General features: G+C 53.5%; 1 protein-coding gene across 3 annotated transcripts in view; it reads right to left on the bottom strand.

The window, feature by feature from the left end:
* Positions 1 to 22: 22 nt before the first annotated feature.
* Positions 23 to 14,476, bottom strand: part of akap9 (A kinase (PRKA) anchor protein 9) — a 58,399-nt gene continuing 43,945 nt past the window's right edge. For 2 of the 3 annotated variants that reach the window (XM_067256552.1, XM_067256553.1), the window contains 28 exons: positions 13,509 to 13,685; positions 12,701 to 12,802; positions 12,305 to 12,457; positions 11,893 to 11,979; positions 10,391 to 11,428; positions 9,548 to 9,682; positions 9,394 to 9,438; positions 9,151 to 9,291; positions 8,925 to 8,969; positions 8,058 to 8,774; positions 7,620 to 7,680; positions 6,920 to 7,041; positions 6,534 to 6,719; positions 6,108 to 6,275; positions 5,738 to 5,894; positions 5,333 to 5,588; positions 4,913 to 5,063; positions 4,454 to 4,771; positions 3,868 to 4,164; positions 3,246 to 3,475; positions 2,953 to 3,058; positions 2,644 to 2,820; positions 2,052 to 2,255; positions 1,579 to 1,805; positions 1,242 to 1,363; positions 998 to 1,130; positions 735 to 865; positions 23 to 554 (listed from right to left, as the gene is read on the bottom strand). In XM_067256552.1, coding sequence (XP_067112653.1) covers positions 511 to 554; positions 735 to 865; positions 998 to 1,130; positions 1,242 to 1,363; positions 1,579 to 1,805; positions 2,052 to 2,255; positions 2,644 to 2,820; positions 2,953 to 3,058; positions 3,246 to 3,475; positions 3,868 to 4,164; positions 4,454 to 4,771; positions 4,913 to 5,063; positions 5,333 to 5,588; positions 5,738 to 5,894; positions 6,108 to 6,275; positions 6,534 to 6,719; positions 6,920 to 7,041; positions 7,620 to 7,680; positions 8,058 to 8,774; positions 8,925 to 8,969; positions 9,151 to 9,291; positions 9,394 to 9,438; positions 9,548 to 9,682; positions 10,391 to 11,428; positions 11,893 to 11,979; positions 12,305 to 12,457; positions 12,701 to 12,802; positions 13,509 to 13,685 — 5,730 coding nt within the window. In that variant the 3' untranslated portion in view covers positions 23 to 510. The remainder of the gene's footprint in view (positions 555 to 734; positions 866 to 997; positions 1,131 to 1,241; positions 1,364 to 1,578; positions 1,806 to 2,051; positions 2,256 to 2,643; positions 2,821 to 2,952; positions 3,059 to 3,245; positions 3,476 to 3,867; positions 4,165 to 4,453; positions 4,772 to 4,912; positions 5,064 to 5,332; positions 5,589 to 5,737; positions 5,895 to 6,107; positions 6,276 to 6,533; positions 6,720 to 6,919; positions 7,042 to 7,619; positions 7,681 to 8,057; positions 8,775 to 8,924; positions 8,970 to 9,150; positions 9,292 to 9,393; positions 9,439 to 9,547; positions 9,683 to 10,390; positions 11,429 to 11,892; positions 11,980 to 12,304; positions 12,458 to 12,700; positions 12,803 to 13,508; positions 13,686 to 14,476) is intronic. The other variant, XM_067256554.1, reaches the window with a different exon arrangement.

Raw genomic sequence — 14,476 nt, 5'->3', positions numbered from 1 at the left:
AAATGAAGGAACGACAACAATGCCAAGTTTCAAATCTTATCATATTTATTTCAGTTTTTGACAAAATACCCAGAAAATTCAAAGCTCCTACCCTTTACAAAAATATGTTTTCTGCAAATATCGTCTGTCCAGGAACCCGGCCTAGTAAACACAGTGTAGTGTATATATCCAGTAGCAGTCTCCTCAACAACAAACCCAAACATTCCTTAAGTATTCTTCCACCCACACAAACAAAACATCCACAGTATAAATTAATCAAGGGTATATATATCTTTAAATTAGCATTCCACAAATATACATTAAACATGATTGTAGCTCATCCACAACAAAGAGGCAGAACGATATTACAAACGTAGAAGCTGTTTCAAGTGCCGGCGACGAAAAGCCCGATAATAAGATGTACACAAAAAATGGTATTTGGTCCCCACGAAATATGGTGCTGTACATAGCATGGTACGAAACCGCCCAGCATGAGTAAAGGCAACTGAGTATCTTCAAGCGTCTGGGCTTCTACCTTCTCATTCCAAAGTGCAATTGAGCATATGAAGATGATCCTGGAGGAAAAAATTAAATAAAAATCCAACAAAATTCTAAAGGAAATCTACAGTCTTAGGTGGTGTGTTGTGTGAATCTATAAGATTGTGGGTGTGTCTCGTGTGCGTGTGTGTCTCTCTCTAGTGTGTGCGTGTGTCTCTCTCTCTAGTGTGTGTGTCTCTCTTGTGTGTGTGTGTTACCTGACGTCACGCCCCCCAGCCTCCTCTGCAGGGCCTCCAGTCTGGAGATGTAGTCTGTGAGCGCTCTGTCCGGGTCGTAACTCTGCAGGTGGGAGCAGCTCAGAGGACCGGGGTCTCCTGCCAGGTGGAACCTGACAAACACACCCTGCCTTTAGAAAACCCTCCATCATCATACTCCGGGGTATAGACACGATGGTTGCCGTGGTTGTCATGGTAACAGACGTTTTTCTTGGTGGTTGTTGTTGTTGTCGTGGTGATGGTACCTGTGTTGTGTGGAGGACATGGCTGATCTGGGGGAGTCTCTGCCAGAGCGCCCTCTGCTGGTCGCTCCCTGTCTGTCGGCGAACACCTCCACACTGCCAGGGTGCAGGAAGGGGGAGTCCCTCACATCGCTCCCTGGGGGGGAGGAGAGATGTCTTTAACTACATGTCTTTATCAAATCAAACTTTATTGGTATAGCCCTTCCTACAAGCAGTGTCACAGATGGACCCATAACCATTCCTGTACCTGGTGTTATGGTGTGAGGTCCTGTACCTGGTGTCAGGGCGAGGCCGTTTCTGTTGACAGTGCCTGGAGACGCAGAGCTCATCCCTGTGGCCTTCTGCCAACGCTTGACCAGGAAACGCATCCTGAAACAGCAGGAAAGTTGAGCTAAAAATGATTCTAGCTAAAAAGAAACTCTCAAATAAACCATGTCAGTGGATAAAAACACTTTTCTATCATCAGTACGCAAGGATGTCACAAACAACGATTGATTCTGGTTAAATATCGATCATCACCGCGCCCAAAAGGCAGGGCCCTTCACTCCCTGACCCCCCACAAAACTACATTTCCCATAGTTCACCTGGAGAGGGCGATGGAGACCCTGACGGCTGAGCGGAAGCGCGTCAGGCCCCTGCGGCGCTGCGACTCCAGGCTGCAGACGGACGGCCGGCCGCCCATCCTGGAGATCAGCGACAGCGTGGCCTCCTCGCACTCCTGGAAGCCGCCCAGCAACAGCAGCAGGTACTTCTTCTGGTAGATGAGGGCCTTCCGGAAGCTCTCGGAACGCAGGTACTTCCCATACATTCTCTGGGTAGAGGGAGAGCGGAGGGTGGGGGTTGAAGGATTTCAGTGAATCACGTGATATGCAATGATTATTAGGACCTTGAAAACAGGAGTTCAACCTTTCAGAATGCCAAATTTTTCGTAATTTATTTCTGAACCGCATGATATTAAAAGTAAATCCTTTAGTGACGTGTTGTCCTGTCTCAGTCCCTGTCGTTCCCAGAAACCCCCCCGGTGTGCAGGTGCAGCCAGCGGGGCCCGAGAGCTCACCTTCAACGCGGTGTTGTCTGCGTCCGGCCCGCTTGCGTCTCTGAAGGCCTCCGTCCTGAGCTCCCCCCGGAGACGAGAGAGCTCAGCCTGGGCCGCGCGGAGCCCCTTCTCCAGCCGGCTCCTCTCCCGGCCCCACGCCTCCCGCTCCTGGGAGAACAGGGCGCCCGCCGCGTCCCCGCCCGCCACGCCCCTCCTGCTGCCGAGCTGGAGGACGGAGAGAGGGTTCAGAACGCCGGGACTCCACTGAACTGTAGACACTGAATTCTAGAACTATTAGTGTGCGCATCCTTAATGGGATTCCATTTACGTCATTCTAGAACTATTAGTGTGCTCATCCTAAATGGGATTCCATTCACGTCATTCTAGAACTAAAGCATTCGCATGCTAACTCAGTTCGCTTTACTAACTCAAACCCCCTTGTCTCTATTAAGAACCGTTGCCATCAGAAGTCAAGATACCCAAAACGACATCTGGATATTCCGATCGTCCGGTAACACTGCACATCCCCCCTAGGAGGTGTATCAGTCCCGGTCCCTCACTATAAACCTGAGCAGCATCCCTCCCGTTAACGGGGTAACCGTGGTGAACTCACGCTGAGCCCGCCGCCCAGGCCGGCGTGCCGGTAGCGCCTCAGCTCCTCCTCCAGCCGCAGCGTCTGGTTCCGCAGCTCGTTCTTCTCCTCCGTCAGCCGGCTGACGAAGCCCGTGAGCTCGGCGTTCTGCCTCAGCAGGCGCTCCGTCAGGGAGCCTCCAGCCAGCAGGGCGGCGCTCTGGAGGCAGACACAGAGATCACACCGACTCTGGGGCTTAAGAGCCCGCACCACTAAAGGCTAAGACTCTCAATAGAAGATGGTGACTACAGCTGGAAAGGACTGTCCTGTGATAGGCTGGATTTCTCTCACCTCAGGGGCGGGCGGGAGTCCCGGGAACCGCTGCAGCATGCTGATGACCTCATCAACGTTGGACTGGAGCCAGGTTAGCTCCTCTCTGTCCACCTCTGTGGTCAGCCTGTTAGAAACATTATTCACATTTTATTAGTATAGTAACCTGTCATTTCTAACAACACAAAGCTATTACACTCCAGTTGAATTGATTGAATTGAACCTGTGCATGGCAAGCATAAAAAAAGTATATATTTTTTGTGTGAATACACAAACTCAAATCCATGATTCGGAAGACCAATCGGGAGCCACACCTGTCAGGTGCCTTGGAGGCCAGAGCCCGGATCCTGCCTGCGATGAGCTGCAGTTTCCCCATGACCATGTCCGTGGAGGGTCTGGGGTCGAGGGGTGCGGTGGTGACCCCCGACCCTGTGGGCTCTCGGAGGGAAGGCGTGCCGGACATGGCGGTCTGAGTGTCGGTGCTCTTCTGCTGGAACACCCAGTCCCTGGTCCTGTCTGTGGGCTCTGTCCACACGCCGGGCTGCTAAGGAGCCGGAGGGGTCAATGGTGAAGCACTCGTACAGTACGGACAGCCTGATTGGTCGGTTGACACTGTGATTATCTAAGACTGGTGTAAATGTAACAAGCCCATGGTAGCTCATGCTAATACGTTAAAGGTTATCGTAGGGCGCCGTGTACCAACAGCAACGCAGCACAACAGGGTTGCTAGGGGTGCAAATAAGCCTGACACAACAGAATCGAAAAGGGGGCAACGATGCAGTTGCCTAGAGACCTACGTGATCTGTTGGTATGTAGCTATGGAAACCATTCAACTAAACATAAACAAGTCAAGTGAATTAAACAAGGGTCCAGACTCATGTCTGTAAACTGTCCAGTACTGTAACAAACGGGCGAGGAGGAGGAGTGTCGACTCACGTTCTGACCGTCGATTCCCTGCGTCCCTCTCCCCGCCGTCTCCCCCGCCTCCCCCAGGCAGGCCACTCTCTCCTCCAGCCTCTCCTTCTCCTGTTCCAGAGCCTTGCTCCTCTGCGCCTCCTTCCTCAGCTGGGCCTGCGTCTCCTGCAGGGCCTCCTGCAGAGCCTGGAGCTGGGCGCGGCCGGCCTGCAGGGCCTCCTGGTCCTGCTGTGACCTCTGACCTGTGGAGGTGAGCACCTCCTGACGACGGACCGCCTCCAGCTTGTGGGTCTCCACCTCCCCAAGCAGACGCACCACCTGAGGGGAAGAGGGGATCAGTAACGGGGTGATAATGTAAGTAATAATAATAATGTACCATAGGATACCCCAGTAAACCTCCCCCACACAAGACTTGGGTAGCATTCATGCATGTAATTTGTACTTTTACATTACATTTTTTATATAATTTATATTTTCTTTCTTTTTACTTCTAAAAAAACTAACAAAATACATCTATTCACCCTCTTTTTCAACTCAAAAAGCATTCCCGTCTACAGGACAGTGTTGTTATCAGTGCAGTCCAGCAGGTATCCAGGTGAGTGTTTACCTGTGCATGCTTCTCATCCAGCTCCCTCTGCAGACCGTCCAGAACAGCTTCAGCCGACCTCACCCCCTCCTCCCCCTCCTGGGGGTGACCTCCGCCCCGGCGCATCTCCTTCTCCCTCCCCAGGGCGCTGCTCAGCTCCTGGGCCCGGGCTCGCTCCGACTCCAGTTGAACCTGGAGCTCTGACAGACGGCTGTGCAGGCTGAGGCCCTCCTGCTGGGCCTGGAGGGAGAGCTGGGAGGAGGCCTGCCGCTCCTGGTCCAGGCCCGAGGTCAGCTGGGCCACCTGGCTCTGCAGGTCCTCCACGGTCAGTTTGAGGTCCTGACAAAGGGGGGTAAACCAGTTTGTGTGTGTGAGGGATGAGGGAGAGTTCTAGAACGCTACGAAGGAGAGTTCTAGAACGCTCGCGGGGCACACAAGCTGAAGCGTCTTTGATAACGGATCGATTGGTCGGCAGCTCACCTCCAGCTCCTCTCTTCCCGTCTCCTCCCTCCTGTCAGATTTACACCTCTCCTTCTCCAAGGCCCACTGCTGCTCCCTGGTCTTCTTCTGCTCGTCTGACAGCCGGTCTGTCAGGGAGTCCACCTCGGAGGCCTTCTGAGACACCTCCGCCCTGGCAACAGCGAGGTCGACGACAGTGATGTATTAGACCCAGAGAACAAAGGCTAGCGAGGAAAACCCCTCCTGTTTAAATCTCAGTGTGTGTGTGTGTTTACTACCTCGTTCACTGTGGCGAGCTGTTTAAGGCGTTGCTTTACTGTCTCTGTTTATGTAGGTTTGTGTGTGTGTGTGTGTGTTCCTACCTCTGCATGTCCAGCTCCGTCAGGTGTTTGTGCTGGGCCTTCAGTGTGTGTGTGTGTGTGTGTGTGTGTGTGTTCCTACCTCAGCATGTCCAGGTCTGTCAGGTGTTTGTGCTGAGCCTTCAGTGTGGTCTCCAGCTCCAGCTTGGTCTGAGCCAGCTCTCCTCTCAGCTCCTCCAGGAGCCCCCTGCCTGCCTGGGGGGGCTCCAGGGGACCCCCACCCCCCCCTTGGGGTGCCCTGCCCATCTGGGGGGCCTCCGGAGGGCCTCCAGCACCCCCCTGGGGGACACTTCTCCCCCTGGGCTCTGGAGAACCTGCCTCAACACCAGACTGGACACCTGTGGAGAAACACAGAATACGGTCAGCTTACATGATCATCTCTGAGTACTTAACAGCTATGATATTCTTGCCGTTCTGACTGCATACAAATCAGAAGCCATTGGTATTTCCTTCCACACCAACTCAGAGGTTTGTCCAGGCTACATACCTTGGCTGGGGGTGTTTCTGAGGCTGGAGGTCTCTCTAAGGCTGGGGTCCGGTGTTTGCAAGTGTTCCATCTGAGCACGAAGCTGCTGGACCTCTGACAGCAGACTGCTCCGGTCAGCAGCATGGAGGTTCCCCATCGCTTCCCTATGGTGGGAGTCCTGGAGACACACACACACACACACATGTTAGTTTTTCTATCCTAGTGGGAGCCTACCATTCACTTCCATTCAAAACAGTGTTCTCTAACCCCCAACCTCAACCCTAAATGTGATTCTAAACCTAACTCTCAAACCTCTAACGCTCCCTGAGAAAAAGCAAGTTTTTCACGTTTCACTATAGTTGTGAGGACGTTTGTTCCCATGGACACAGACCTGCTCAGCTAGCCGGCGCTCCAGCTGGTTGAGGTGGATGATGGCGTCGCTGGTGTCCAGCAGGTCCAGGCGGGCGTAGAGGGCGCTCTTCAGCACGCTGCGCTCCCTTACAAACACCTGCTGCACCGCCCCCAGCAGCTCTGCACGCCAGTCACCCCCCCCTGAGGTCTGAAGACGAAACAAACGCACCCAAGTTGAGTCAGGGAAGACCTAGGTCTCGGCCTACTGTCCTTCCTTAAGTACTTCCTGCTTCTTGTCGGACGTGAAATATGTACCGTTGTAAATGTCGTTTACTGAGATTTCGATGGATACGTTTGCTGTTATTCTCGTTTTGATGTCTGTGACATCTCTGACGATCTAAATCTAAGTGTTTTCATATTTGGTTTACTGCGCTGTGTTGGTGGTACGTGGCAGTGGGCGCCTCACCTGTGTGTCTCTGTTCATTTGGGTGAGGAGGTTTTTGAGGGAGTCTACGGTGGCCACCAGAGCCTCCCTCTCCCTGGCCCAGCCCTGGCCCTGGAGGCCCGCAGGGCCGACCTCAGCCTCCCCCGTCGGCAGCTCCGACAGGGAGAGGACCTGCATGCCCTCCTGGTGAACCTCCCGGAGAAGAGTCTGGATGTGGAACACAGAAACACACATATCTGGTCGTTAAATAGTGTAAAACAATATCCAAAGCTTATCAAGATTGGGTTTTAACAACATAAATAATGCTTTGAAGTCACACAGGACACACCCATTTCAACAACATAATGGATGTATACACCCATTTCAACAACAACAAACGTGTCACAGTGCTGGCAAGGCGGTCTGACCTTGATTCTATCAGGGAGGGCGTCATCCGTCTCCCTCCTGGCTCCTTCTGGGGTGCTCCTGAACTCCTGCTGCAGGTTAGGGAGGTCGTACCCTGTCCTCTGGCTCCAGTCTGAGCTGCTGTCTGGAGGAGGAGGAGGGGGAAGAAGAGGAGCAGGAGGAGGAGCAGGAGCAGGAGGAGGGGGAAGAAGAGGAGGAGGGGGAGGAGGAAGAGAAGGAGGAGGAGGGGGAGGAAGAGGAGCAGGAGCAGGAGGAGGAAGAAGAGGAGGAGGAGGGGGAGGAGGAAGAGGAGCAGGAGGAGGAGGAAGAAGAGGAGCAGGAGGAGGAGCAGGAGGAGGGGGAAGAAGAGGAGGAGGAGGAGGGGGAGGAGGAAGAGAAGGAGGAGGAGGGGGAGGAAGAGGAGGATTCAGCCTGGTACATGCTGATGAGCTACTGTGCTAGCTGGTTACTTCACAGCTAGCGAAGTTAGTCTGAGGCTTGTAAATACAGTGTGTTGCTTGACCCTGATCATTGAAATACAGTTACAACTATGAACTTCTGATCCTTGGTGTTCTGGTGTGCTTTCCACATGCACTATTTGTACATCGCTTTGGATGAAAGCTCCTGCTAAATGGATAACATGTGAAGCTACTTGGGTCAGGGTGTGATGACATGTGAAGCTACTTGGGTCAGGGTGTGATGCACAGAGCTGCTGAAGCTCACCACTGGTGTAGCCGTCCTTGAGATGTGATGCTGCAGGACGCTCGGGTCTGGATGAAGCGGCCTGGAGGAGATGAAACCAGATTCAAACACATTCTCCTCTACTCTGCCCTTCTGTATCTGTGCTAAGCCTGTATTTAAAGGAGGACTGAGATGGCGGAATAAAGAATCTTCACCAGAATCGAACCTTCACAATGTTGAGGCGTTTGTGATAGGCACAAAAACATCATCTCTCCAGCAAGTACTCGCAAGCTCTACGCAACAATGAAACCTGTCATCAATCTAATCCCAACAACATCCAAGAAAGACAAACCCTCCCCCACCACATACACATACACATCCACACACACACACACCCACACCCCCTCCCACACACACACCCTCCGCCACCCACACCACACACACACCCTTCCCACACACACAGGAGGTCACGGCCCTCACCTCGCTGGAGCACAGTTTATCGATGACGGCCTTGAGAGCCCTGCACTCCTCCTCCGTGTGCTGTCCCTCCCTCCTCAGCGCCTCGCTCTCCCTCCTCAGCGCCTCGCTCTCCGCGATGTGACGCGCCTCCATGTCCAGGATCTCGGCCGCGTGCAGCTCCAGCATCTGGCCGATCTTCTCTTGGTACTCCCTGACGACCTCCCACGCCCCCTCCGCCTCCTCGTCCGCACGTCGGCCAGGCGCCCGCGGCGAGGGCTCCGTCTGCGTGGACGAGTCCGCGGTCGGGGAGCGCGGCCGTTCGGAGCCGTTGTTCAGCGGGGGCGTCCGAGGTTTCTCAGAGAGGGAAGAGGAGGAGGGAGCGGAGCTCTTCCTCACGAGGGTTTGCTTGTCTTTGACGTCTCCAGCTTTCCTGCTCCCTTGCTTCCCTCCTTTCTTCTTGGGTTGGGAGGAAGAGGAGGCGGCGGAGGAGGAGAGGGGCTGAGGCGACGGGGACGGTGAGGGAGGCACGTCCGCCTTGGCCAAGGCTGCTCCCAGCTTGCGCACCTCCTCCTGGAGCTGGGAGATGGACAGGTCCCGGGCTTGGAGCTCACCCTGGAGCTCGTCCGTACTCTCCCTGAAGCTGGTGAGCTGCTCCTTGGTGGAGGCCGCCTCGTCTCGGACGTCCTGGAGCTCCTGGAGGAGTTCGGACCTCTCAGGCCCCAAGCCCTCCAACGATGCCTGGGGGGAGAGACGCAAAGGTCAAAGGTTAAAATAGGGTGTGTGACCGATCTGACTTGCTACATAATACACATCTGATGATCGTGTTTCGTTTGTGAGATGTCGAGGCGAAATGAAATCAAAGTGTATGTTTGTAAAGCAGACTCTTACCTGGTGAAGTTCACCCTTGAGATGTGCGATGGTCATCTCTCTCTCCTTCATCAAAAAGCACATGACAGCACAAGTTAAATACTGACAAGAACAATAAAACTTACTAAATCTGCGAACCGCATTCCAAGTAGCCTACAGAACACTTCTTCAAACGCTCTAGTAGCACAGGTAAGGGCTAATGCAGAGCCTTTTGTGTCAGAAGACGACCCTTGACCTCAGTCAGTACCTGAAGCAGCTCCTGGAGTTTGTCACAGCGCTCCTTGCAGCTGCTTAGCTCCTCTTTGGCGGCGGAGGCCTCCTGTTTGAAGTCCCTCAGCTCTCGCTGCATCTCCGCCATCTTGGCTTCCTCAGCGCCTCTAGCCAACGCCTGAGGACAAGAGGAGAACGTGTTTAAAAAAGATATTTTTTTCCTGCTTTTTCATGTATTGCTCTGGGAAAGTTACAGCTGTAACCAAATGTTCTTTCTTACCCTTTGAAGGTCTTCTTGGAGCTTTGCTACAGCGATCTCTTTTGCCTAGAATACAAAAGAAAAGAACGTTTGCTAAATCCCATAAAATCTGTTAAATAAAGTCAACATTAATACTTTTACTCAGACGGTTGTGTGCGTTGTGGAGGTAATGTACCTTGAGCTCTTCCTGAAGTCTGCTGCTGCTCTCCTTGAAGGTGCTCAGCTGTTGCCTGGTAACGGCAGCTTCCTCTCTCACTTCCTGTAGCTCTTGGAGAACGTTGGACACTGAGTTGTCGCTGGTGGACGATGCCTGAGTCAGAGTAAAAAATGTCCAGCCATTAATCAACATGACACTGTGGAAAAACACCAAACTTTTTTATATCAAACGGCTGACATGATCAAAGTATTAAAAATATGTTATACCAATTACAGAAGTCTGAACTGACTAAGCCGTGATGTTCGGTCAGAGGAACATGCTAACCAGGGCTCGCAACTAACTTTTTTTCCCTTACTGTCTCAGTACCGTCCCGAAGTGCAAAACTAACCGTCCCAAACTGTCTTGACCTGCCAAAAAGTGACAATATTTTTTTCCCCTAATATATCACTATTGGATTTTAAGGCTGGAATGTTTTGATATAGCTGTGTACCTACATATTAAAGTACAATGTAGTGACAACGGACCACGGGACGCTGTTATTTTTTAGCCCTGATGCTAACGCTTACTCCTCAACCTGCAGCTGCACATGCAAACGCTAACACATAACCGTGCAGTTACACATGCTAATACACACCCCTGCAGCTGCACATGCTAATGCTAACACATAACCGTGCAGTTACACATGCTAATACACACCCCTGCAGCTGCACATGCTAATGCTAACACATAACCGTGCAGTTACACATGCTAATACACACCCCTGCAGCTGCACATGCTAATGCTAATACACACCCCTGCAGCTGTACATGCTAACGCTAACACATAACCCCTGCAGCTGCACATGCTAATGCTAACACGCACCCCTGCCTGCAGGCTGGTCCTCAGGTGCCCGGCCGGCTTCATCTGGTTGAGCAGATCCATGAGCGTGGCCAGCCTCCTCTCGTACTCCATCACCTCCACCTCCGAGCTGGACAGCAGCTGTTTCTGTAGCTCCTGGTCCCTCTGCATGCCGCTGAGCCCCACCTCCAGCTCTCTTAGCTTCTCTGTCAGAAGCACCACCTTCCCGGCCGGACCCCGTTTGGCTACGCCCAGCACGCCGAAGTCCATCTTGGGGATCCCCGGGAACCCGAAGTCGTGGGCCGCTGCCTGGGACTCTCTCTGGGTATCCAGGTCGGTCTCGTCGGATCCCTGGTCCTTGGAGGCGTGGGACTGCTGCTGGACGGCCCCTAGTTGGGCCTGGCTGACCAGTGTCGCGGCAACCCTGTCCCTGAGCTTGTCCTCTAAGTTGGAGACCTTGTGCTGGAGCTCATCGGCATCTTCCTGGGCCTTCTCCACCAGGAAACGACAGCGGGCCAGCTCCGAGTCCCTCTCCCCGACCAGACCCTCCAGGTCCTGGACGCGGCGGCTCAGCTCCTCCACCCTGGAGGTGGCGCTCTGCTCCAGGGCCTGGACCTGGGCCTGCATCACCAAAAAGGCGGCCGTCTTCTCCCTCAGAGCTTCTTCGAAATCCGACTCCGAGGCCACGTCCAGCTTTTCTGACTCCGCCAAAGCCAAGGCGCTCTCCTTCAAGCGCAGGTACGTGTCCAAGAGGGAGCCGTGCTCCGCTTTGAGCGTGACGAGCTCGTGGGTGGCCAGGTCCACCCTCTGCTTCATTTCGTCGTACTCGTCCCTGCTGGGTCCTCCCGTCTGGCTCTCTGGACGCGGCGGCTCCTCCTCGTCCTCCTCCTCCGCCGCCTGTTTCTGCTCGATGTTAGCGAGCTCCTCCTGGAGTTTTTCGATGACGGCGTTGAGCTGGTACAGCTCCTCCTCGCTGTTCCTCTTCAGACGATCCTGTTCGTTCCGCATGAACTCCACCCGAGACTCCAGCTCCCGGATCAACTCGTCCTTCTCGTTGATGTCCTGGATGGAAGGGGTAAGGTGGTTACGAATGCAGGATGCCGAGCTGATCGCTGTCAGACTTGCCGTGATTTTCTTTAAAACCTACGAGACACGGCTGTGGTTCCAGTCCGGATCGTTTAGCGATGCCTTAACGATCAGTTCATCGTTTAGCGATGCCTTAACGAAGAGTTCATCAAAGCTTTCTTAGGTGCATTTACAGAGGTCAAATGCAATGTCAGTTTCATGACAAAGCTCAAAACAATCACAGCTCTTGAGTGTCTCAAAAGTTTATCCAGACATACGACAACAACTCACGACAGGTCTACTTACCGAAACCAAAAGACACAAAAAAAGTTGTGGTTTTACGAAACACAAAAACGGAATGAGTTTCACGCAAACACACACACACAGCACAGCACTGCCACAGACATATACAAATACGCAAACAGAATCCAGGTCTGTTCCGTATGTGCATATTGTGTTACCTTGTTATCAGATGCTGTTTCCGTGTGTTGAAGCTTAGCGATCTGTTCATTAAGAACAGCTATTTCCCTGTCCCTCTCCTCCAAAACCTTCAAAAAGGTGGAGATTATATTATGGCGCCTCTCAACACAATCATCACCCTTATCCTGGGACTACAACTATGGGAAACAGTGTTTAATTGTTCATTTTTTTTAAACTTTTTATAACTAATAAAATGCGTTCATTTTCTGCCTACACCATACACAAGCTAATAATATAGAGATGTATCGGTAGAGTTGGGAAGGAAAAACAGAGTCCAAGCCTATTGCGGTTTACCGTGGCTTATCATAACCACCAGGTCTCTCTGTCTTCAGAGTGTTTACGGAGCGACACACTGCAGTTTGAGTCAGCTTGCGTGCTACGGAGGGGTCGTACCCTGATCAGGTTGTCCTTGACGTCCAGGGTGTCCTGCTGGGTGCTGATCTCCTTCCTCTGGATCTGTAGCTGCATTTGGAGCTGGTGAGTCTCCTCGCTCTTGTTCTCCAGCTCCTCCCTGAACTGCTCCAGCTGCTCCTCCAGGTTGGCGATCTGGAGTGAGGAGGGGAAGAGAGGGGAGAGAGGAAGGGAAGGAGGGGGAGAGAGAGGAAGGGAGAGGGGGAGAGAGAGAGGAAGGGAGAGGGGGAGGAAAGGAGAGAGGGGGAGAGAGGGTTTGTGTCAGTGTGGAAGGGCACAGCAAGTTAATAATTTAAGCAATTCATCCATGTATCACTTAAGAAAAATGACAAATATTGGCGGTTTTCATGAAGGAGATTCCATGCACTTCCTTCGTACCTCTTTCTCCTTCCTGTCCAGCGCCTCCCTCTCGGTCTGCAGCTGGGCCTCCAGAGGAGGGTCCTCGGCCTCGACAGACACATGCTGCCTCTTCTCCTCCGTCTGCAAACATAAACAAGCGAGTAAGACGCCACAAAACCACCACCCAGCCGGCCTGCACAGCTCAAGCTCAGGGGGGAGACGCGCACACACGCAGTGTGGAGGTTCAGACTGACAAACAGGAACACACACGTGCACACACACACACCACCTTATCTAGTCACTGAAGACATGGACGAAGCACAACCAGCACACACAAAGCCTGAACACGCCCCCTCGACACACTGCGCTACACACACAGAAACACACACACAGAAACACGCACACAGAAACACGCACACAGAAACAAAGACAGTCCGACGAACGCGTTCCCTCACGCCGTCATTCTACCCTCCCCCGAACAACACCGTCTCACGAGTGGCGACACGGTCGCACACGGCTCATGCTCTCCCCCGCGCACACACAAGCAAAACATCCTCATGTCTGCTCTCTGGGGAGCAGCGTTGGCAGGATCTAGCCTTCACGGAGCGTCACCAATAGCAACGGAGCGAGCCAAAAGAATGAAAGAGAGTGGGTGAGGAGGGGGGGGTTGTCCCCCTCCATTCCTCTCCCTCTTTCATTCCCTCCTCCTCTACCCCCCACCTCTCCCTTTCTCTCTGTAACCCTCTCCCTTCCACTGTTATTACACTATTTATCAGCCATCCCTCTATCTTCCTATATCCCCCTCCCCCTCCTCCATCCCCCCCATCCCTCCCTCCCTCCTTCTCACCGTGTCCAGTGTCTCTGTGCTGGTCAGCAGCGCCTGCTCCAGCTCGCGGACACGGCCCTCCAGCTTGTCGATCTCCTCGTTGCGCTCGCTGACTTCTCGCTGCAGCTGCTCGGAGCTCAGCAGCAGCTCGCTGCACCAGTCAGCCTTCTCCTTCAGCTGGGAGGTCAGCTGATCCACCTGGAGGAGGAGGAGGAGGGAGAGAGAGAGAGGGAGGGAGAGGGAAGGAGAGAGGGAGAGAGAGGGAAGGAGAGAGGGAGACGGAGAGGGAAGGAGAGAGAGAGAGGAAAGGAGAGAGAGGGGGTGGGAGAGAGAGGGGGGGAGAGAGAGGGAGAGGGAAGGAGAGAGAGAGAGGGAGCGGGGAAGGAGAGGGAGGGAGAGAGGCAAGGAGAGAAAGGGAGAGGGAGAGAAAGGGGGTGGTAGAGAGAGGGGGGGAGGGAGAGAGAGAGAGAGAGAGAGAGAAGGGGGGCTTTAGAGGGGGATCGTACACGGCTAGCTGAAGCGGCTAGCATTTGATTGATTGATTTTATTATATTTTTTTATGGTCGGGTGTAGCTGGTAGCTGGGGGGGTCAGCTGCTCCACCTGAGAGAGGGGGGACGGGAGAGAGGGAGAAAGAAGGAGGAGTCAAAAAGGGGTGGGTGGGCTGGGGGACGGACGACGAAGGCGATGGTAGTGCTGTAACACAAGGGGGGATGTACGGTGGTTACAACAGTTGTTCAGCGCAGCTGGTGAGAAGTCAGCTGATCCGCCGGCCAGACAATCAGCTGATCCACCTGCTGAAGGAGCAAGAGAGAGCGGGAAGGGAGAGAGGAAGAGGAGGAAGGCGCAAGACTGAGAAGGATAGGGGAGAAGGACAAGGCTCGATGAGGGTCGTGCAGACAGGCAGGACCAGGAGAGCGACTAGGGTGGGGCTTTAACAGTGACGGATAGACTTGTCTCTTTGATGCTGGTTGGAGATGAACAAATTCC

This window comes from Osmerus mordax, chromosome 18 (genome assembly GCF_038355195.1).
Source record: "Osmerus mordax isolate fOsmMor3 chromosome 18, fOsmMor3.pri, whole genome shotgun sequence".
NCBI lineage: Eukaryota > Metazoa > Chordata > Actinopteri > Osmeriformes > Osmeridae > Osmerus > Osmerus mordax.
Note: the sequence above shows the minus strand (reverse complement) of the source record. Positions and strands in the feature narration are given on the sequence as shown.